General features: G+C 40.4%; 1 protein-coding gene across 2 annotated transcripts; it reads right to left on the reverse strand.

Moving 5' to 3' along the window:
* Positions 1 to 4548: 4548 nt before the first annotated feature.
* On the reverse strand, positions 4549 to 23644 carry LOC118358287 (synapsin-1-like). 2 transcript variants are annotated; one of them, XM_035735925.2, is made up of 13 exons: positions 22519 to 23644; positions 20335 to 20392; positions 18712 to 18803; positions 17984 to 18140; positions 14401 to 14490; positions 11967 to 12029; positions 11703 to 11845; positions 11437 to 11511; positions 11247 to 11349; positions 10972 to 11121; positions 10710 to 10779; positions 9965 to 10556; positions 4549 to 7446 (listed from the first exon to the last, which is right to left on the reverse strand). In XM_035735925.2, the coding sequence occupies exons 1-13, from the start codon at positions 22842 to 22844 to the stop codon at positions 7311 to 7313; spliced, it is 2055 nt and encodes a 684-aa protein (XP_035591818.1). In that variant the 5' UTR covers positions 22845 to 23644; the 3' UTR covers positions 4549 to 7310. The 2 variants fall into 2 exon arrangements, with proteins under 2 accessions (XP_035591818.1, XP_035591819.1); XM_035735926.2 differs by having other exon boundaries at positions 4549 to 7408; positions 22519 to 23642.
* Positions 23645 to 24891: the final 1247 nt, after the last annotated feature.

Consider the following 24891-nt stretch of genomic DNA (forward strand, 5'->3'; position numbering starts at 1 on the left):
TGTCTCAATATATTTCAGTTGTGATTTTCATGAATAGGAATATTTTCTAGAGATATTTATGTCCATTGCGTTATGCTAATTAGTATACCGCCCCAACAGATCCACATATGACGCAATCTCAATCGCACTCCACACGGCCCTTTCCCACCTGTACAAAAGGAAAACCTACGTGAGAATGCAGTTCATTAACTTCATTGGGATAGGGGGCAGCATTTTCACTTTTGGATGAAAAGCGTGCCCAGAGTAAACTGCCTCCTACTCAGTCCCAGATGCTAATATATGCATATTATTAGTAGTATTGGATAGAAAACACTATGACGTTTCCAAAACTGTTTGAATGATGTCTGTGAGTATATCAGAACTCATATGGCAGGCAAAAACCTGAGAAGAAATCTAAACAGGAAGTGGGAAATCTGAGGTTTGTAGTTTTTCAACTCAGCCTCTATTGAAGATACAGTGGGATATTGGTTATGTTGCACTTCCCAAGGCTTCCACTAGATGTCAACCGTCTTTAGAATGTTGTTTGATGCTTCTACTATGAAGGGGGGCTGAATGAGAGGGGAATGAGTCAGAGGTCTGCCAGCAGTCACAAGCTCAGTCATGCGCATTCACATGAGAGGTAGCTCACGTTCCATTGCTTTTCTACAGACAATGGAATTCTCCGGTTGGAAAATTATTGAACATTTATGATAAAAATATCCTGAAGATTGATTCTATACATCGTTTGATATGTTTCTACGACTAGTAATATAACCTTTTGGAATTTTCGTCCGACCTTTCCGCTGGAAGTTGCACGCACGTTTCGATTTGTTTACCAAATGCCCTAACAAAATGAGGTATATGGACATAAATTATGAACTTTATCGAACAAATCAAACATTTATTGTGGAACTGGGATTCCTGGGAGTGAATTCTGATGAAGATCATCAAAGGTAAATTAATATTTATAATGCTATTTCTGACTAATGTTGACTGCGCAACATCGGCGGATATTTATTTTGGCTTGTTTGGGCTCATTAAGGAGAGGTTACTCTAAAGTTCCATGCATAACACTTGAATTTTCATCAACATTTATAATGAGTATTTCAGTAAATTGTGTAAAATGTGGCTTTCTGCAAAATCACTGCATGTTTTGGAACTAGTGAACATAATATGCCAATGTAAAATGAGATTTTTGGATATAAATATGCACTTTATTGAACAAAACATACATGTATTGTGTAGCATGAAGTCCTATGAGTGTCATCTGATGAAGATCATCAAAGGTTAGTGATTAATTTTATCTCTATTTGTGCTTTTTGTGACTCCTCTCTTTGGCTGGAAAAATGGCTGGGTTTTTGATTTGTATTTGGCGCCCTGCAATTCCATTGGCTGTTGGCTAGCGGAACCCCAGTCCTAGACAGGTTAACCAGCTCAGCATTCAACACCATAGTACCCACAAAGCTCATTACTAAGCTAAGGACCCTGGGACTAAACACCTCCCTCTGCAACTGGATCCTGGACTTCCTGATGGGCCACCCCCAGGTGGTAAGAGTAGGCAACAACCCATATGCCACTCTGATCCTCAACACTGGGGCCCCTCATGGGTGCGTGCTTAGTCATCTCCTGGACTCCCTGTTCACCCACGACTGTGTAGTCAAGCACGACTCCAACACCATCATTAAGTTTGCTGACGACACCAGAGTGGTAGGCCTGACCCAGAACCTATATACTAGGCAGTGTCAGAGGAAGGTCCCAAACATTGTCAAAGACTCGTCACCCAAGTCATAGACTTTTCTCTCTGCTGTCGCACGTTAATGTTATGTCATTTTCTTGTGTTACTTTTGATAATTTAGTAAATATTTTCTTAACTGCATTGTTGGTTAAGGGCTTGTAAGTAAGCATTTTACAGTAAGGTTGTATTTTACCTGTTAATATTCGGCGCATGTGACGAATAAAATGTGATTTGATACTAGCAAATCTCCAGATTTACTTCCGGGTGTTTTTATTTGAACATAAATTTAGTTAGCATACAGTGGCAGGTAATCTCCCTAAATATGATTGTTCGCACTTCATAGCTTTGACTGAATATCACATTTCATTACTGTGTAAAGATCCTGAGTGGCACAGCGGTCTAAGACACTGCATCGCAGTGCTAGAGGCGTCACTACAGACCCAGGTTTGATCCTGGGCTGTATCACAACCGACTGTGATAGGGAGTCCCATAGGGACCCAGCGTCATCCAGGTTAGGGGAGGGTTTGGTCGGGGTAGGCCGTCATTGTAAATAAGAATTTGTTCTTTAACTGACTTGCCTAGTTAAATAAAGGTTCAATAAAAAAGTATTGTAAATATCTATGAAGGGCGCAAAACATGTCCAGTCGTCAACCATTCCCTAATGTGACATGTCAGATTATGAGTTGTTCTGTTTTAGGTTGTCATTTTCTATTCTTATGCTAATTACTGTGTCTGTCTAGGTATCAGAGACAATCAGAACCAGATGCACCTGTGCTCACGGTGTCTTAGGGCTGTTTAAGTAGGTCCGATCTAGAAATAGTGAGAGAAAGAGATGTCAGGGCCCCCTCCTCTCTCTGCCATCTTTGTCTTCGCCCTCCCTCCCTGTCGGGGACAATGCAAGGCTCATGTTATCACAGAAATCACAGAAATGTTATTAATCTCTAGCAAGATAATGAGAGCTGAACTCATTAAAGACATTTCCCCCAACACTGCATTACTGACTAACAGCACCAGGCAGGGCTTGAGTGGAGCTGTAGACCTGAACTACTTCCTAAAAGCTTTAGAATAGATTTGCTGTATTTGCTCCTTGAACTAATATAAAATGTTGCACTGGAATGTGTGTTATTTTGTCATATATAAACACTTTTCTTCCTTCTGATAGATAGGGTTGACAACATCTCATATGTCACTGTCACTCCACCTCCACTCTACATCATGTGGTTGTCAGTGCGATTCTCATGTCATATTGTGTCAACTCGAGAGGTGGAGAGGTAGCAGTAAACGACACTATGCCATTTTTGTATGCCAGGAGATCAGAGAGGGATTTTGTTAAAGTACTTATTCAACATGAAATCATCTCATCACTGTCGAGATGAAGGTCTCTCTATAGGTCATCAGATATTTAAGAAGATTTATAGTCGGGTTGGAAACAGCAGTGCTCTGAGTATCTAGATAAGAAATGCAGGCAGACAGAGCTTTAAAATCCTGTGTGACCTTTCAGAAAAAGGTAGCCGGTTAGAACCCACATAACATCCTGCAGAAATTGGATTCTGCACTCCAGACACACTAGTGTATAATGAAAACTTTCAAGGGAAACATAAATTGATCCACGGTGTAATTAAAATATCGAACTCCCTCATCCTTCCCTAGCTATGTCCTTCTGCTGCATGGGCCAACCATGGAGTTTTGACAGAGCTCAGGGACTTTTCTTTTACAAGACAGTTGTGCAACACAGCCATGGGTTGACTTTGTCTTAACAACATTTTCTCCAAGCCAAGTCACAGCAAGAGCACTCAAGGGAGTACTTGGATTATTAATATACAAAATAAAGCTTAAAACAAACAATCCATGAAGCAAGTCCTCTGTCCAGAGTAAAGAGACCAAGAGGGGAAAGCAGTAATAACAATATTATCTAGATCTATTTGGCCGTATGGGGTAAATGCTGCCGTTGTCTGGTAAGACATTCCTATTGAATTTACAGGGTTTGTGTGTTTGCTTGTACTGTATATGAGTGTTGAATGAACACACATGTTGCACTGTAATAATAAAAAAGAAGCCATGATCAGCTTTGGATATTTTCTGTGCTTGCTGGCTCAGTTGTAATGAATAGGATCATTTGAAAGTGGATAGTATTTTGTAGTAATGCTGGCACCAAATCGTATATCCTACGTCTCACCATACTACATTTATTATCCATTTCGTATAGCTGGCATATCATGCAATCTTACAAGGTCACCAGACGTTTAGAATATCCTCTACAGCCCTTTTGTTGCTGTAATATGGTTCAAGCCTGTTGCATTCATTCCTGTTAAGGTGGCGCCAACCTGTGCTATTCTATTTACTGTATATCTCTGTCTCTTATAACATGTTCTCCAAGCAATAAAACATGATTTCTGTCCTTACAACAATATGATAAGAAAGACATGATCAGAAAATAATCATTTAGGCCACTCCACTCTAGATACTGTATTTTGAAACTAGGATCTCATTTTGGTGCATTGTGCGTGTGGTAAAGTTCACAGTACATACTGTAAAGGCCTCTGAGCCTTCCACTGGCTGGTCAGTCAGACTGCAACCCTGCACCACCTTGTGGTCACATTGGTAGAGCTAAACCTTATTACACCAATGTTATTGAGTCAAACCTTATGTAAAGAATAGCTTATCTCTCTGTGTGTACTGTATGCAACTATGCTATCATTCCACAGAGGAAATGAGCCATTGGCCATTCACAGTTTTGCACTGGGCTTGCTGATATCATATCTACTCAATGATAAGTGTTTCTTTATCTGAATCATTCCTCATTTGAACATAACAAAGAAAATGGTTAATCAATGTTACTATTGGTCTTGAACTTTATTGAATATGTGCACATGTTGATAGCATAGTAATTTTCACATAATTATTCAGCTACATTGCAAATAACATCAACTATACGTTTCTACATGTATTTTAACACTCCACCATGATTTACAATATATTTAATATTTCCTCTTCATTGTTGTTTATTTTAGATACATATATAGATTTCTTATTTTATACATCTGGCAGGCATCAATATTGACAATCAATTTCACAGAAATTCATAGTGCAGATAACAGATAAAACCTTTCCGAAATAAAAACATCTGCATTTAGAAAACAGGAAAACCACTTTACCAAAGGAAAAAGGCATAGCCTACCAATTGTAAACATACATTCAAATATATCCATTAAAAAGAATGTAAACATTTAAAAGAAACATGTACCACGTCAACAAACACGTCTAATGAATATCAACAAATAGGATTCATCAAGATTGTTGTAATTATCACCCCAATGTATAACCCACAGGAGGATTATAACTCCAAACATAGCTATGAGTTATAGGAGGGAGAGCATACCACACAGAGGCAGAGGGCAGAATAAAACAGTAACAATGCATGCCAATCACGCCTTCATCTAGACAAGTCAATTTCACAGATTTGTAGGAGGTATCATTTGAGGTTTCTGTGATCCACACAAAATGGTATACCATGACAATTCTGTTTGCTGAGTTATGATTTACATTGAGTCCTATTATAAGAAGTTTAATAGACGTTCGAAAAACAAAGGCATGTAATCCTGAATAGAAGAGAAACTGAAGTTAAAAAAGCTTCTTCAAAAAGTAGAAATAATCCATGACCATAAATGCCAGTACTAAAAAGGGCGTAATCCCCAAAAATGAATGACAGAAATGCCAAAAATCAACCAACATCCACAAGTATTCATTGAAAACACACAAAATATTAACAAGCACGTCAGCGGGGGGCGTGACGAATCTGCATAATTTGTATGTCACTATCTATACAACAATTCTATTTGGTTTGACAGTTTTACAGAACAACATGAACACGTTTATGCACCACTTATCACAAGGGGTCACTGTGGATACACAAAGGGGCAGATGCACAGGGGTTCTGCAAGGAGGTTGGGACTTTCCGAAATTCGCTCCATAACAACATATTGCCATGTTGATGGAACACACTCTTTTTGGAAGACATGTTTAGTGCCCTTGGAAGAGGTCTCAGCAATGGGCTCTTTTTCTGACCAATTATCAAAGGGGTCATTGATTGATATTTTGGGGAGAAAGTGTTATGAGTAGAAAATCAAACAGAAGTATAATGCAGTGCTATATCCCACAGGGGGAATCCCAGTGCGTTTATTTTACACTGTCTACATGATCCATGGGACATTCCTTGGCTGAGCATTTCATTGAACTAGGCCTCCTGCTCACAAGCTGTGACCCTGTTGGGAACCAGGGGACAGACAGCACAGGCACCCAGACACTCTCCACTCATAGAGACAGCAGCATTCCAGGCCCTTGTGGGCTGGTAAAATAGAGCACTAAGACGGCTGTGTCTCTGCAATCTGACAAACTGACATTAAAATCAAAAAAACATTTCTTGGTTCATTTCAAATAACAAATACATTCTACCTCAATAAAAACACATGCTTTTGCTATCATTTGCAGTAGATCATTATCCTAATTACAGTGCAACGTATGGAAGACCTGACTCCTGACACGAGTGTGTCACAATCACCAGGACATCCCTGAGACAATACCATTTGATCTGACTGAACTCTGTGTCTGTGTAAGGCATGTTTTCCAAGATGAGTGCTATTGGGGTTTTGTCCTAATCTAACAGGAGAAGGGAGAGGGAGGCAGCAACGGCATTCTCACAAAAACAACATATACATTTGCAATGCTAACTACTCTAGCTAATTACATGTGACAACACGGTTACAAGCGCCAAAGTGAGTGGTTGAAACTGCAACCATACCTCCTTTATTGACATGCATCTAAAGCAACATCACTTAGAATAAATGGGTAGCTCAAACAGCTATAGTGTTGCTTTACTGTAACAATGAAGTGACCTACTGTGATGGCTTAGTGATGGTTCATTTGAGAGCCAACCAAAAGTTGGTCAAATGTGTCACTATGATTTTACAGTAACAACAGAAAACTGGCAACACTTTCATGAAGATTACCAGTGTATTGATCCCACTATTAGCATAAAAAACATTCAAAATGATCAAAGGATGACCAAGCAGATATCTTTCAATACATACCATACAAACAGCCACTGTCCCATTATATAACAACACAATCTATAAAGGGACAAGAATCTTCACCCTTTTTTCAGAAATTTAAACACACGTGCAACAACAAGAGAAGTGTGTGTGTGTGTGTGTGTGTGTGTGTGTGTGTGTGTGTGTGTGTGTGTGTGTGTGTGTGTGTGTGTGTGTGTGTGTGTGTGTGTGTGTGTGTGTGTGTGTGTGTGTGTGTGTGTGTGTGTGTGTGTGTGTGTGTGTGTGTGTGTGTACAAATCATTTTGAATGTGAAGGTGACTGGGAATGTTTCAGACTGACACCAACAAACCTAGCTGTATTATATTCTATGTGTGGTCTTGAAATGTATAGGCAGTGGATGTTTTATAATGAATGTTCACATCAATGTACATCAATGTCCATAATAGGGAGGTGAAGTCCTGTTGGTCCTTTGCGCATTGGCGGGGAAGGGTCTGTCTTTCAGTCTGTCTGTCTTTCTGTCGGTGTGGGAGGGGGGCTTACTCCATCTCTCAGTCTGAAAAGAGACTGGCAAAAGATTTGCGTAGGTTGCGTATGGTCTCAGCCTTCACCTCATCCTGGCTAAGGCTGGCCTGCGGGGCTGGGGTTTCTGGAATGTTGAAGGCATTGGTAAGAGACTGGGACTTGCTATAAAGAGAGGAAATGGCAATAGAGGAGAGGAAGAGGCTATTAACGTCATGCAGCAAACTCATGGAATGGTAAGACTAGGGTATGGCAGGAGAGAAAGAGAGAGAGACACACGAGTTCCTTCAGTATGTAATATAATTAATTACATAACTGATTCAGTGCATTGATCAGCTCAACTTGATCGGTGAATGACAAATGGCATGCTCCTTTTTCAACTTTGATTTTGACCAGGGTTCCAAGTTCTGGAGGGCACGAAGAGAAATGAATTGAAGGAATTGTCTGCAGCTTTGACTGTTAATAGCTTGTTAAAGCCATATTCCTGATGCAGTCCTAATATACTACATAACACTTTCTCTTACTCCTTCCACATTTGGGCCCTCTATCACATGCACTAAGGAACACTGCTCTTTTAAATCTTTGTTTTATTGAACATGCCGTAATGATAAAGGTATTTTAATGACATGACGAGTGCCTTGGTATTCCTTGTTTGTTTTTTTATGACCAATTAACCCCTATACCAAAGAGCACCTTTGAACGACAAACACCTACTGTTGTGTATCCTAGTAGCAATTCCTCTCTTCCTTTCTCTGCGAACAATGCTCCAGTTTTAAAGGATGTATCAACTAAACTTAATTTTTGATTCATCACTAGAGAATTACTAAGAAATTCAACATGGTCATACCCGATGGTATTTAATACCAACCTCTTGTCAATGAGACCATCAAATCTAGCATGATCAAAAATAGTCCTTGTAATTTCCTGATCCTCAATGGAAAAGTAATAGCCATGTCTTTCATTACAATTATTCATTACTTTTTCAGTGTTTCCTGAAATTGAACACATTTAATGTTATTGTTGAATCCTGTGAAGAATAATCTGAATCAAAACTTGATCAGCCATGCACATAATCGCATGCTTGATTGTAAAAGCTTTTAACACACACTTCTACAGTTTCTGCAAATGATTTTGTAGAGCAATGATAAAGGGGAGCACAACATATAGGCAACAACAAATTCCCAAGGTTTGACAAACAAAACAAAGTGTTGAAGGAGTGCAGGAAATTCTAGATGATGGCAGTCACTGGAAAAGGGCTTGTTGAATAGTGTGCAGTACACGAAGTGTGAAAAAAACATTCCTTTGAGCATGATTTTACATAATACAAAAACAGTCCACAAGACTGGTGCATATGAGTGATTCATGCACACCCAGTCCAAACATTTGTAATGTCGATCAAATAGCAATCTTATAACATATCCCATTACAAAACAGATTATTTGCACATTCAATATTTATCTCAATATCTAGCCTACAGGAATAACAGGATCATGCACATCAGTCCCCATGGTGGAGATAAAAATAAATGAAAGCTAAATCTGGAACACAGAATCCTCTCATCAGTTATACAACCATCTTTATCTAGAGTGAGATAGATAGAGCATCCTGTGTGGCTGACTGGTGTCATATTACATCTGACAAAAACAACAGGAGGATGTTACATCCTCTCCCTCAACGCGATCAAGACAAAGGAGATGATTGTGGACTACGGGAAAAGGAGGACCGAGCACGCCCACATTCTCCTCGACGGGGCTGTAGTGGAGCAGGTTGAGAGCTTCAAGTCCCTTGGTGTCCACATCACCAACAAACTAACATGGTCTAAGCATACCAAGACAGTCGTGAAGAGGACACATCACTAACAAACTAACATGGTCTAAGCATACCAAGACAGTCGTGAAGAGGGCACGACAAAACCTATTCCCCTTCAGGAGACTGAAAAGATTTGCCATGGGTCCTCAGATCCTCAACAGGTTCTACAGCTGCACCATCGAGAGCATCCTGACGGGTTGCATCACTGCCTGGTATGGCAACTGCTCAGCCTCTGACCGCAAGGCACTACAGAGGGAAGTGCGCACGGCCCAGTACATCACTGGGGCCAAGCTTCCTGCCATCCAGGACCTCTATACCAGGCGGTGTCAGAGGAAGACCCTAAAAATGGTCAAAGACTCCAGCTACCCTACGGCAAACGGTATCGGAGCGCCAAGTCTAGGTCCAAGAGGATTCTAAACAGCTTCTACCCCCAAGTCATAAGACTCCTGAACATCTAATCAAATGGCTACCCAGACTATTTGCATCCCCCCCCCTTTACACTGCTGCTACTCTCTGTTATTATCTATGCATAGTCACTTTAATAACTCTACCTACATGTACACATTACCTCAATTACCTTGACTAACTGGTGCCCCCACACATTGACTCTGTACTGGTACCCCCTGTATGTAGCCTCGCTATTGTTATTTTACTACTGCTCTTTAATTATTTGTTACTTTTATGTCTCATTGTTTTTAGGTATTGTTCTTAAAACTGCATTGTTGGTTAAGTGCTTGTAAGTAAGCATTTCACTGTAAGGCACATGTGACAAATACAATTAGATTTGAGCTATTGAGTAATACAGGTGGGATACACTAAGCAAAAAATATATTGTTTTGAATGTTTTGGAATATTTTAGGAAAGCATTGCTTACTTCAGTGGAGGGGTGGCTCCCATAGCAGGGTGGTCATGGCTGGGCTTCAGTGGGGGCTGGGGTTTCTGCTGCAGAGGGGGTTTCCCTCCAGGGCCTCCCTGGCCCTGGGCACTAGGGCGGGGCTGCTGAGTAGTAGGGGCCCCAGGGCGGGCTTGCTGGGCTGGAGCTCTCTGCTGCTGTGGAACCTGGGGACCTCCTCCCTGGGACTGTTGCCTGGCGGGCTGACCTGGCTTCTGCTGGGGCCTCTGCTGGGTCTGGCCCCCTGTGGGCTTCTGGCCCGGGCCTCCAGGGGGGGGTCTCTGCTGCTGCTGGGGTCCTGACTGCTGTGGCCTCTGGCTCTGAGGGGAGCCACCCTGGCTCATGGATCTCTGGGGGGAGCCCTGACCAGAGGAGGGTTTCTGCCCTTGCCCTGGGGGACGCTGCTGGGCCCCAGCTCCTGGGCTGGCCTGTCTGGCCTGTTGTGGTGCCTGGGCAGAGGGATTCTGGGTGTTGGAGCTTTGGGCAGGGGACTGGCCTTGGGGTGAGGGGCGCTGCTGGGAGGGGGAGCCTTGGCGAGGGGCGGTACTGCTGGTGGGGGCTTGTTGTGGGCCACCTGAAGGAGACAGAGCACTGTTTAACCAGAGTCCAGAGTCCCTATCAAGCAGTCATTTAAAAATAACTATGTAGCTATCTTATTACCAGCTAATGAACAAAATCAACAGTGTCAATTGGGATTTGGGGCCTTAATATAGAGCCATTTTCTTACCTTGGGGAGGAGGGCGTTGCTGAGCCTGTGGCACTTTGGGTTGTGAGATGGGCTGAGGGGATGCAGCTTTCTGAATGGCCAACATATCACAATGAGACACAGAGTTAATGGGTTACAAATACACTTTTAGTTGATCAATTGACCAATTATACTGGCCAATTAACAAAAGAGACCACTCATCTAAACACATGGCTTTTGACAATTGTTGACTCATTTTAAGTGTAATAAACTGAGTTGTGGTTAGCAACAGTGTGTCTGTCACCTGTGCGGGCTGTGCAGCTGTGGGGCGGACAGGAGAGGGACTTGCAATGTGTGGGACTGTCTGGTTCATTTTGGAGACGACCAATTCTGCAATTTGTGCACGGTCTTCATCCTGCTGGTCTCCAATCAGGGGCATGGAGCAGCCCACCACCTGAGGGAACGAAAGGGGGAAATGACATGTTAATACAATGCTGTTACCAGTGTAAATACAGTGTTACTACACAGGTATAAGAGCAACATCATGTAAATAGTTAAAAAATACTTCTAATCCTTTACCTCTATGATGTAATCCTTGCCATCTTTCCCATGCAGAGCCTCCACAGCACACATATCTAAACCACCAAACACCTCAGAGCAGGAGTCCACCCACATTCGATACCTACAATGTTGGAGAACACTGTTACTAACTAGGAAACACACGGCTGTCTGTCTGGTGCGCAAAGGCCCAGTCTGTGATAGAACTCACCTGTCTGACATGGCTATCTGCTCCAGCATGGCTGAACCAGTGTTGGTTTTCCAGTTCCCTGAAATCGATGTCCGCCTGTTAAAAAGACAAGATCTACCATTTAGCATGTTCTCTCTTGATCATCTAATTCACATCAATGTTGGGATATGCAGTCTAAATGGATCTTGTTGGTCTTTGATCTGTAGCCTGTGCTAAATAGCTTGAAAATGTGTAGAATGGATTGACCTCAGTCACACCACAACAAGGAGCTCATTTATTTCACTCACATGTAGGCCTTGTAATTGTCTCCAATCTTCTGGATGCGGACATCGTACTTTGCATCAATGAAAGGTTCAGATGTGGCATAGGTCTTGGTCAGAGCAACAACACTGGCAATATCTTGGAAGTCATATTGATTGTCCACTTTCACCTACAGGGTAAAGATACGATTGAAATAGATTATGTTAATAGTAATTACTTGTGAAGCATAAACACTGATCCAGGCCTACTTTATCTCATTTAAAACAGTAACAAGAGCAGGCCTATCCTACCTTCCCCATCCCTGAGTGGGCGTGGCCCATTTTCACCACCACAGGGAAACCAGGAGTGGTGATCTGGAGCAAAAGACAACACAACACCCTCCATTGGCAAACATCATACTACACAGTCTCCAGATATGTAGGTTTGTTTGACTAAAGGGAATGTGTAGCACAGAGTTTCTTAGTAAATTGCTAATTGAGTAAACTATAACTCAAAGTTGCTGTTCTTTGCTAAAAGAGTCAGGATACAGCTAAATAAGAAAGCCACATCAAGTTTTAATGGGCTATATAGATAAGATGATACAGTGAAATCAACTGAGTGAGAACCCTTGTAATTAAAACATCTACTGTATACTACCGTTCAAAAGTTTGGGGTCACTTAGAAATATCCTTCTTTTTGACAGAAAGGACATTTTTTGTCATTAAAATAACATCAAATTGATCAGAAATACAGTGTAGACATTGTTAATGTTGTAAATGACTATTGTAGCTGGAAACGGCAGATTTTTAGGTGTACTGAGGCCCATTATCAGCAACCATCTCTCCAACGTTCCAATGGCACGTTTTGGCACGTTAGCTAAAAGTGTATCATTTTTTAAAAAAAATTTGCAATTATGTTAGCACAGTTGAAAACTGTTGTGCTGATTAAAGCAATAAAACTGGCCTTCCTTAGACTAGTTGAGTATCCGGAGCATCAGCATTTGTGTGTTCGATTTTCAGGCTCAAAATGGCCAGAAGCAAAGAACTTTCTTCTGAAACTCATCAGTCTATTCTTGTTCTGAGAAATGGCAGCTTCATTAAATAGTACCCTCAAAACACCCGTCTCAATGTCAACAGTAAAGAGGTGACTCCGGGATGCTGGCCTTCTAGGCAGAGCTCGTCTGTCCAGTGCCTGTGTTCTTTTGCCCATCTTAATCTTTCCTTAGACTAGTTGAGTATCCGGAGCATCAGCATTTGTGTGTTCGATTACAGGCTCAAAATGGCCAGAAGCAAAGAACTTTCTTCTGAAACTCGTCAGTCTATTCTTGTTCCGAGAAATGGCAGCTTCATTAAATAGTACCCTCAAAACACCCATCTCAATGTCAACAGTGAAGAGGTGACTACAGGATGCTGGCCTTCTAGGCAGAGCTCGTCTATCCAGCGTCTGTGTTCTTTTTCCCATCTTAATCTTTTATTTTTATTGGCCAGTCTGAGACATGGCTTTTTCTTTGCAACTCTGCTTAGAAGGCCAGCATCCCAGAGTTGTCTCTTCACTGTTGACATTGAGACTGGTGTTTTGTGGGTACTATTTAATGAAGCTGCCAGTTGAGGACTTCTGAGGCATCTGTTTCTCAAACTAGACACTCTAATGTACTTGTCATCTTATTCAGTTGTGCACCGGGGCCTCCCACTCCTCTTTCTATTCTGGTTAGAGCCAGTTTGCACTGTTCTGTGAAGGGAGTAGTACACAGTGTTCTGTACACAGAGATCTTCAATTTCTTGGCAATTTCTCGCATGGAACAGCCTTAATTTCTTACAACAAGAATAGACTGACGAGTTTCAGAAGAAAGTTCTTTGTTTCTGACCATTTTGAGCCTGTAATCGAACCCAGATACCCAACCAGTCTAAAGGCCAGTTTTATTGCTTCTTTAATCAAACAACAGTTTTCAGCTATGCTAACATAATTGAAAAAGGGGTTTCTAATGATCAAGTAGCCTTTTAAAATTATAAACTTGGATTAGCTAACACACCGTGCCATTGGAACATTGGAGTGATGGTTGCTGATAATGGGCCTCTGTATGCCTATGTAGATATTCCATTAAAAAATCAGCCGTTTCCAGCTACAATAGTCATTTACAACATTAACAATGTCTATCTACACTGTTTTTCTGATCAATTGTATGTTATTTTAATGGACAAAAAAATGTGCTTTTCTTTTACAAAATAAGTACATTTCTACGTCACCCCAAACTTTTGAAAGGTAGTGTACATCTGCTTCATCGAGTGAAATATTCAGAGGCCAGCATGAGCCCAAAGAGTAAAAGTAAAACTGGAGTGATTATGGAGTGATTCATGTTGATCGTTGAGGCGAGCTGAGCCGAGAGCAGGCCTGCGACTGTAGTCATGGAGGGGGACAGCACTGCGGCAATACAGGCAGACACTGATCTCAGTGCAGTGCTTCTGAGGGGATCCGTAGGGCACAGGAATAATCAAACCCACTCTGGCTCAACTAGGACCTGTACACATGCACTCTGAGCCAGTATTAAGATTGATTGCTGTAATTAGATCTGAGAAAATAGATGTGAACTAGCTATTCCTTTATCCTTTTCTTACTGGCCACAGAAGCATGTGTGTCATCCAAACAGAGGGGAAACCTAATAGTCTGTGCTTAGGTCTGTTTAGTGTGAGGACATGGTCATGCCGTGGTGGGGGAGGAGTAGATAGAAGCAGATGGCAGAACACCCACCATTTCCCTGTGGTTGGGATAGTAAACCTGCTCGATCAGTGGGAATTCCTCTGGTCCCAGTTGTTTGTACAATCTCACCATATTAGCAAACTGAAACAAGACATGATAATACAGAAAATACATTACCTTTACAGTAAAATCAATATTCATGATCTGTCTAGCTCAAGAAATAAACAATTTAACCTGCTTTATATTGCCATGCTTACCACTAGTGTTGTCAGAATTTTGACTTCGACACTGATACCAGGTTTAGTATCACAATACTTGATTACCATCACGATACTCGATACCAAAACAATATTAAAAACGATACCAAAACGATACCAGGGCATAAAAAGAAGGCGTATTAGCCTAAGTCACATAATGGCACTAGATCCAGACAGATCTTTTGAGTTACATTTGAAATGTTTGATGTCAATTTTTCATGTATGTATGTATGTATGTATGTATGTATGTATGTATGTATGTATGTATGTATGTATTAATGAATCAATTATACAAGCATAAAAACAATTTGACTTTGTTTATACCAATCTAACTACATAATGTTAATCTGAATATTAAATCAAGCTGTAGACTAGGCCTATTCACAATACAGGTGAATGCATATTCAATAGGAATGTGTCCATGCATTGAGTTATTGAGCTTATTTTGGCTGATTTCATGGGGCTACAGATGAAAAATGTTCTGTTTCCTTTCTATTTGGGACCTATTTTATTATACTGATCAAAAACATTTGTATAGAAGAAGCAATCTCTTATTTTATCAAAGTGTGCACTGTCTCTTTAAGATCAAATGACGTCATTCACACACAGCGAGAGAAACAGGAGAGATGTGACTGAGGCGAGGGAGACAAAGTGAATGAATAACGTTTTTTGCAATGACTGTATGGTTTTGGTGACAATCCGCTTTGAAATCAGCCAGTCGCGACCCGTCACTCAGGGCAAGTGGGGCTAGCCGTTGCCTGTTTTGCATGTTATTTTATCATTAATACATGTCACATATCAGTTTGCAAACAATGTAAAAATATATATATAATTCAGTTAATAAAGCTGCATACAAACATGGTCTCTTTTTTGCTTCCTTGAGTGAGGCAGCTCCAAAATGCAGGTGTTTCAGCCTAGGACAGTGCTTTCTGAGGTGGTGGGGCAGCCAGCGGAAAATACAGAGTGTAGGGGTTGGTAATGTTCTGTAGTTGCACCATGATTGGCTTGGTGCTCATCGGTCATTGGACATAAACATTCCACAACAAGTTGGAAATCGCAAATTCAACAATGAGTGGTTTGTACGGAATCAGTGGCTAACTGCAAGCGTTGCAAAGCAATTGGTAGCCTGCTATTCAGTGGAGAGGGTGTGTGGTCCAAGTCTGGATAAAAGGGTCCCTTTTCCAATCTTAAAAGGATAAACATTCACATGCAACACCACGGGCCATAAAAGGTTGAATACATGTCATTCCAGCAGGACTTCTGCCGCGTTCAAAACAACTGGAAACTGGAAACTGGGAAATCTCAGACTTCAAGCCAACTGGGAACTCTAGCTCCGACTCGGAAAATACATTTTGAATGGTCATTCCAAGTCGGGAACTCTGGCCTCTTTCTGAAGATCACTGATTTCATGATTCAACCTAGTTTTTTTTTCCAGTTCCCAGTTGTCTTGAAAGAACCATAAATCCAGAGAACGCCAGACATTGATGACAAATTTTGATGACAGAATATGCTCACAAGTCTGCGCCACCTTCCTGTTCAAGTGAGCAAAGCACAACAAGGTGAGTCCAAAAATGTATTGTGTGCTGCTGCATAAATGATGTAATATGCCAGGAAGATATGTATACTGTAGCTAAGAAAGTAATACAAAGTATATGTTGTGTAGTTAGCTGTTAGTAGCCCATGTGCCTCACTCTAATAATTTGGTCCCTTTCCCCCTCATAATTTCTGACTTGGTGGTGCACATGTAGCCTATAACCTTGTTTTAGAGAAATGTCATCATTGAATATTTTAAGAGCTTAAATGGTCTGCTTATATTCCCCCTCTACTTATCCTACGGTGCTGACTTGGTGTACAGGGAGAACACTGTAAGAACGGCCCATGTTCGGAATTCTGTCACTGTACATTTCAAAAGCGCTGAACAAATAATTATATCGACTAGGTCCGTCTTAGCTCGCTCATTAATGTCTTAATCGAAATTACGAATTGCCTCTTTCCCTTATGCCTTAGTTTGTACATCTCAATTGTCAGTAGAAACAACATTTGTTTAAGCAAGTCAGCCATATCAGCTATATATTTTTTAAAGTCAATAAATTAGGTTGAATGAACTGTTTTGCTGCCAGACAATGCTCAGCTGATAGTGAGGTGTAGGTTGGTAAGAATTCACTCCATGGTGCTGAAAAGAAAGCTCTGCTGTTGGGACAGCTTTATGTAGGCCCTAACAGTTTGTGGCACTGTTTGTCACCATTATAGTGCAATTAATGTACTGTTTACTGTTGTGTTGTTTATTGGCTTTACTGGAATGCGTCTACATAATATATATTTTTTGCCCCACAGAAAAATGTACATGCTAAAATCACCACTGAAATCAGCTTGTAGAAGTAGGGTAGTGAATTGATATTAGCTTCAACTGTAAGCTAGAATGGAAAGTTAGCCTACAAAGCTGGAAGCTACCGGTATATGGCATTGAAAGTGTTCTTAGCATGTAAACGACATTGTTTTGGGAAGAGTAATTAACAGTTGCAACATTTTGCCATGTTGCATTATTCAAGTGTGTTAACTTTTCTGCAGCACAATGGAGTGGGGAGCTAACATGATGCAGCCCAGACTGTGCAGGTGTTCCTCAGGACAGGCTAGAACTAGCAATGAGTTAAGCTTACCATATGCTACCCAGACTAAACAGTTTGTGCATATTTTATGATGACATTTTCTGACGTTTTGGTTAGTTTTGGTCTTCGGCAGGGTTTGTTTTCTTGACTCAAGTTAAGGTTCGGTAGCCAAAGTCTACGCCCCTTCATCGGTGATTGGTCAACAGTACTACTCCTAGTAGGAGTGGGAGCTATGGACGGGATTATTCAATTAAGTGCTCGTTGTCATTCAACGAGAAAAGACTAGTTTTCATGCAAGAAATACTGCACCAAACATCTTAGATAGATGTAAAAGGACCTCCTCGGCAAAATCGTCTAAATTAAATATAGATTTTGGATTTATTTTAGATTAATTCTACCTATTTTGAGAAAGTGTTACTGGGTATGTTATTGCTACGGTGGCTGTTATTGCTACAACCAACAGTAATATTGCCGCTTTTTTCTTCTTTCAACGAAGGTCTTTAGGGAGTACGAGAGCACAGACGTTCGTTTCGCATAGTCGAGTTCTGCCAGAATGTATAAGGACTCCTTAAGTGGAGCAGGCACGGTGCACTTGCTCTAAAAGGGGACATCGGCTGTGCTGACAGACAGACTTGATCCTCTCTCAATTACTAGACAACGTGAGACACATTTGATAGAAGTACCGAAAGTAACAAAAATTCTCGTACCAAACCATTTTTTATGTTCTAGCATCAAAAAATAAGTTTCAGTATACCGGGCAACACTACTTACCACCCATGGCTTGTCACAGAAGTTGTAGACAGAGTGCAGAGAGTTTACACCTGGGAGACCAGCATACTGCAACCCAATCACTATGTGTCGGTGGTCTCCATTCTTGGCCATACTGAAGGCATGCTGTCTAACCAGCACAAAGTCAGGCCTGAAACATCTTGCAAAATAGAAAATACAAAACAATTCCACAAATTACCAATACATTATATTCAGACAGACATATGAACATTTTATTCTGGTATTGTACTTGAAACTTGCAAGAAATCCTGCATGTCTTGTAACATTAGCAATCATGACACAATGATTATCTTTTTTACATTTTTATAACTATCTTAAAGATCCATTGCAGCAGTTTTTTTTCTCAATATCAAATCATTTCTGGGTAACAATTAAGTAACTTGCTGTGACAGTTTTCAATTAAAATAGTCAAAAAGAAACAAAAATAGCTTTTTCTCAAGCAAGAGCAATTTCCCAAGCAAGAATTTAGCTAGGACTGTCACCAGGCAGACCAAAACTCCATCCCACCAAAACAGGCAGAAATGTCAGGTCTTTTCAAGCAGCTCTTACACTAAAAAGGCATTGTCAGAATTTTCACAATATCACAGCATTATTCCAAACTCATAGTGTGGAAATATAAAACACATGAAAATCATGTTTTTGAATGCACTCAGCCTTTAAACAGCATGTATTCAAGAACACTGTATTCAAATGATGTACAGTAGACTTACTTGGTGACCTTGGTTTCATTCCGGATTGCTTCTATATCAACACTATAGGCCCCCGTAGCATGAGCTATCAAGTTGATTTCAGAGAAGTCAGCCTGAATGGAAAACATCAGTATCAATCCCCAACCTGGTCTCTGATTATTTTGTATTATTCTGTATGTAAATCTGGGATACTCCATTTAGTATGATATGTTAAGTTTCATATAGTTACATAAGACAGATGGTTACTTAAGGCAAAAACTAAAGTAAGGTGGTTGGTAGGGCTGGATGAGTGTACGTATAACACAAAAGTCTAGCAACCCAAAGGTTGCGAGTTTGAGTCTCATTCCAGACAATTTAAGGTATTTAGCTAATTTGCAACTACTTAGCATGTTGGCGAATTCTTCCCCTAACCTTAACCATTTTAGTGAACCCTTCACCTAACCATAACCTTAACCCTTTTAGCTAACCCTTCCCTTAACCATAACCTTAACCCTTTAACCTAACTCATAAACTTAACCCTAACCTTAACCCTAACTCTGAGCATATTGTATGTTTTTCAAATTCGTAACATATTGTACGGAATAATACGAAATGCTCTGAGACCAGGTTGCAATCCCAGTCAAACAGCATTGTGATTCTAATAACAGTGACATTCTAAGGTTATAGTTCACTCCAGAAATCGACGTTTGTCAGACGTGATTAAATTAGATGATTGAGTTAAGACAGATGGATCTAGAAGACCGATTGTGTGGAATACCTTACCGTATTAATTCAATGGCTTTGTCCCAAAATACTATGAAGATTGTACAAGGTAACGACTATCACCTCTGCAGATAATGATACATTCATTGCACAGGGCTATTCCTGCTGAGAGACTCATGGCACACATAGCGGAAACACTCTAATGCAACATAAAAGGAGAAGACAGAAATAGGAGACATGGAAAATGCCACAAGGCAGAAAAAATAATCCCAACATTTTTTCAAGTCTTCATTTACAAAGCACAGATGGTAGCATTAACTCCACCACCGGGTATAAATGTTTTGGGGTCCCACATAATATCATCTTATTTTCCATAGATATTGTTATCAGATTCAGAGTGACAACATATTATCACACTTAATGATTATCCAACTCTCGGTCCACTTAACATAGTTCAATATGTTATTCATGTCTTGTGTTTTCTTTGATTCATTGTTTATTGTATATAGTAAGTGCAGGTCTGCAGCACCAATGTACAGTCTGATAATGTCACTAGATGCAAGGGTTGTCTATCTGTGTGCTTCAATCCCTACACTCAATAATGCCCATCATAAGGTTACCTGTGAGTCTCATTGGGTGTTGTATTACCTCAAATCACCTCTCCAACTCCTGTGTGGCTCAGTTGGTAGCGCATGGCACATAAAACGCCAGGGTTGTGGGTTCAATTCCCATGGGTTACCAGTACATATGAAAATGTCTGCACTCACCACTATATGGTTCTCTGGATAACAGCATCTATTACATGACTCACATATAAAATCAACTCTATTCTAAATTGTCCTTCTTTAAGTCTTTAATGCCTTGTTTGGGAAAACCAGTCACCAAAATAATTCTACAGGGAAAAGAGACAATGAAAAAAACAAAGGTGCAAGAGCAACCCACCTGTTCCACCTTAATGTCGAATTCACCATGAACCTTTTTACCTTTGAAGACCTTTACCCTATGGAGAAGAGAGGCAAGAGGGGTAGAAATATATTTGACTTGCATAGCAACTAGGCCTACTTTGGACAGGAGTTTTTAATGCTGTCCTATCACACAAGCATACTCAAATGATGGTGAGATGTACGTACATCAAATAAAACAGAAAAACATTAACTATTTTGGAACAATACATCATCATGGTATCTTACACAAGTATCTCAAATTGAGTGTGAAGCTCAACAAAGTCACTTACAGATGATTTGAACATGATGTGCAAATTCTAGCTGTCCTGATGCTCCTAACTGAGAGCTTGTTTATTGCTTGATTCATTGAGTGATGTGATTGGCTCACTGTTTTTCTCTGCCCCTTTATAAACTGTTTGCGGTGGGCAATACAGTGGAAACCTTGGTTTTGTGGAGGGAAGTATTACTTGAATGAGATAAATTAAGGTTATCATGGAAATGCTTTCCCTCCACTTAAACCTGTTTTTGTTGGATTAAAATTTGATTGTGTTTTATGTATCCCTCCATTTTGTTGCGACGCTAAAATAGTTGATGATAAAATACAAAATTGGGGAAGAAATAAATTAGCTTCCTAACAAACAATAACGCTTCATAATAAATATAAACATCTAGAGCAAGACTTTACAGCTTTCACATTGAGGATTGGAGTTTTGGGCTTGAATAAAAAAAGGTTTTTTGTTAGATTCAGTTTGATAATGTGCAACTGCGCATTAGTTGGCTGGCATATGAAACGAATGGGTAACAGAAGCACAATGCACACAATGCTTTACCAAGCTAGCTATTTTAAGATTAATACATATTTTAATTCGCTCTCCATTATCCCATACTGCCAGTTTGCTTGCTAGCTAAAGTTAGCTAAATGGTTAGCATCACTATTTAGCACAACATAACTAGCTAGCTAGTCCACTGACTCTCAACAGCTAGCAGGCAGCTGCTTCATTCTAAAAATGAATGCATTGTTATTTATGTTGCTAGCTACACTAGTTATCCAGTTAATGCCAAGTATCAACAAAGGCGTACTACAAATTAGATCGCCAGTTAGCTTACTTTAATTACATCAGGCACAAGCCAAAAAAAGATACTGCCACCTTATGGCCGGCTGTATTTCAATTGAGTAAATTGGAGGTAAAACTGTTATATATGCACAAGAAGTTAAAGGTTCACTATGTAGAAATCACTCCGCCATTTCCTGGTTGCTAAAATTCTAATAGTTTGTCTAACTTCAGTTAAATGGGACAAAACAAGCAAGTATGGTGTAGAGAATCATTGTACCATCTAAACCCCTATTTTCATTAACCAAAAATGTATTTTCAGCTGTTTGAAGCTGGTGTACAAAACCGAAATTAAAAGACGCCAAAACAAAACTTAAGATCGGGAAGCATTGAAATAGCACACATAGAACAGATCTACCACTTAGACTTGCTTTCAATGAGAATGACAATCAAGAACTTATGTTTCTATGTGAACTTGGTCAGGTTACCGAAGCTAGGCAGAGGTGCTAAGTAGACAGTCAAATTTCTCAGTGTGTCTGACCTATTACCTGCCTCTGACTTACCTTCCATGTATTTCCACTCAAGCCCATTCTCAAATAACCTGCTCGCTTTGCTCCTTGGTGTAAACCTAGGGTGTTGTAGTCGGTTCTAAGGTACTGAAATGAGTTAAGTCAAAGCTCTCGGCCAGGGTGTGACACGGTCATACCTTGTCCATAGGCTGCTTACAGGGAAAGGAAACCAATGTGTAATTTGAGTGAACCATCCCTTTAAGCATACCAAAAACTCTAAAAAATTTGATATTATGCATGCTTATTTGGCACGACGTAACCATCTGAATATGTAGCATAGTCTCGTTTGCCATGCCTGGCACACGCGAGACCACCTGGAATGCGCTGGTGGTGCAAACGAGCAATTTCTGTGTCCTGTTTAGGTAATGACTGTGGATAACATGTCTTTGACATATACACTGTATTAGACTCACTTTGTTTTGCTCTATATTCATACGTGTGTGTGTTATGACTGTAGTAAAGATAAAGTATATCCTAATCATGACCTGTTTATTGGAAGCATAGGCTACTGGCTCACATTTGAGTATAATGGCGTCTAACCTTACACATCACTCTCCTTACCAGTCTGTCTGTTGGTCATCAATAACCAGGAGTATCTTGGCACCAGAGGCAACGCCTGCTTTGTCTGCTACCTCGGTGACTTTCTCAGCGACAGCGGCAGTGGTTTGTTTGACAGCTTTAGTAAAGGAGGATAAAAAGCCAGCTCCGGCTCCGCTTCCAGTGCCCTCAGATTGCTGGTTGGTAGACATACGCCTCTCTGGTGGTCCAGGCGACACTATTGCAGGGTCTTGCTGAGGCGGGTCAGGGCGTTGTAGGTCAGTCATGTACCCATTGGGCAAATTGGACATAAAATTGCTGTCCGACAGCCGACGACGCAGGTAATTCATGTTGAAGATCAAAAAAGTATACGAAAAGGTATATGGCGAACCCTCCCCTCTGATGCAAATTAACAATGGATGAATTAACCTACCAATAGCTTATAACCAAACCTATTTTCCCATTTGAATGGAAGGATCAGTTGGAAATTAATCAATCCGGGGTCGCAGAAGAAAAAAAACAGGTTGTCAAAATGGGTATCAATTAAATTCGTTTATTTTCTAATTCTACCGATGGAGTGGCCTGCACCTGCTTCAAGGTTTAGACCTGTTCAATTGACTCGAGGAAGGATATGTAAACTGGTCACGGTAAGAAAAGTCAACACGAATATCTAACATTTGCCTACCTCAAATAATTGTCCAAATTCGATTCGCATCCATCAAAAGATTCGTGGGTGGCTGCGTAAAATAGATAACAGGTGAGTCTGGCTTCCACGTCCTCTGACCAGACAGGACGTGCTTCGGTCTCAGTTCTAGGGAACGGATGATCCGTGACTTACAATTGGGTGTACATAATTTGTCTTATTGCAGCACCCCCTACCCAATCCTTCTTTCGAGGTTCGGCGCAGTTTTTCCTTCTATCCTCCTGCGTCACTCCCCTGTATCCTTCGAGACGAGCGGGGCAGGTTGGGATGAAGGGTGGTGCTGAAGAGAGACTATTGATAGGCGCGTAGCTTTCGTGTCGGGGGAATGACTGCGGGCATTCTGAGAAATAAAACAGACCCTTCACCTCCTACACTGTAATCATTGCATTATAAAGTGTAGGAAATTAATAATTGTGATGTGGTAAAACAATCTATACAGGAAATGCGCCATCTGTTGTCTATGCTCGTGATGAATGAAAAAAGTGAATAAAGCGGTAACAATAGCGATATGTTGAGGCATCTGGTTACATTTTGATATTAAAAGAAAGTCATTGATTTTAGAGAGTTTTGTGATGCATTATCATAGACTGCAAATGTATAGACAAAGCAACGAGTGATTGTTACAGAGAGAATGACTTATTTGAGTTAAATTGTTGCCAGTTCAGAACCCTGGACGGCACCATCACTGATTCCATTACTGAGTTCACTCTGGTTGAATTTCTTACTGGTGGGTTCATGTTATATAAATACAGGTCCAGCAAAACTCTCCTGTTCTTGTTACTCTCAATTAGCCTACTCACCCAGAACACTCATAGAAACCAGTTGGTCTACTAACTACTAGCCCATAGAACCCAGTAAATGTTTGCTGAATGGGAACTGCTCACAATGCTGTTTCTATTATCCACACTACATGAAGTTACGCCTCTTTTGCATGTTGATTGGTTGACATTATGGCAGGAAATATTCCCATAAAACAAAGCAATGAGACAATGACTGCAGGAAAGAAAACATCACTAAATAGTCTGAAAATGCAGGATCATTTTCTGTCCTATTAAAATGAGTCCTATTAAATCATCATATTCTATTGAATGTTGATAAAACCAAATGTAATGTAATTCATGTATAACATTGGTGATCATGAAGGAATGTAAGTTTTACTCTGCACACAGTATTCTTGAAGTATATATACATTATAATTAACCAAATCCTATGAATAAAATGTTAGAAATTCCAGTGTGTTCCTCATGGGGTCACTGTTGAGCTTGACTTGCTTTAAAGCAGCACCAATCATATTCTGACACGAGTAGTCTCCATATTTGTTGAGTGCTTTCACAGACCATCACCACAAAAATATTTGAGACAGAATATACCAATAACTCCAGAATGCATTCTTACAACACATAAACCCAATAAGATATTTCAATGAGTTATTACATCCTTTAATCAAGGTACAAAATAAATATAAAATGTAGGCTATAACAAAATGTAATCCACTAAATGAGTCCCCCCATTCAAAGGCATATCAATTAATACAAATTCTAAATGTGCTCATTTTTAAAGAGAGAACTTAAAAGTTGTATTTATTTATTTTTAAGTGACTTTATATGTGTCAGGTCCTGAGTGTTGAGTGTGCTCATTTGTGTCCATACTCTTCAGCATGCTCAGGCAAGATTGTTTCTCAGGGCAGTAGCATT

Source organism: Oncorhynchus keta, chromosome 25, assembly GCF_023373465.1.
Source record: "Oncorhynchus keta strain PuntledgeMale-10-30-2019 chromosome 25, Oket_V2, whole genome shotgun sequence".
Classification (NCBI taxonomy): Eukaryota; Metazoa; Chordata; class Actinopteri; order Salmoniformes; family Salmonidae; genus Oncorhynchus; species Oncorhynchus keta.

What these genes read in the sequence shown, in the direction of transcription:
- LOC118358287 (XM_035735925.2), bottom strand. Translation starts at nt 22,844, where the DNA reads ATGAATTACCTGCGTCGTCGGCTGTCGGACAGCAATTTTATGTCCAAT. An exon ending in GATGACCAACAGACAGACTG is followed by an intron (nt 20,393 to 22,518) that starts GTAAGGAGAGTG and finishes TCTTCTCCATAG; the next exon opens with GGTAAAGGTCTTCAAAGGTA. An exon ending in GACAATTACAAGGCCTACAT is followed by an intron (nt 11,512 to 11,702) that starts GTGAGTGAAATA and finishes TCTTTTTAACAG; the next exon opens with GCGGACATCGATTTCAGGGA.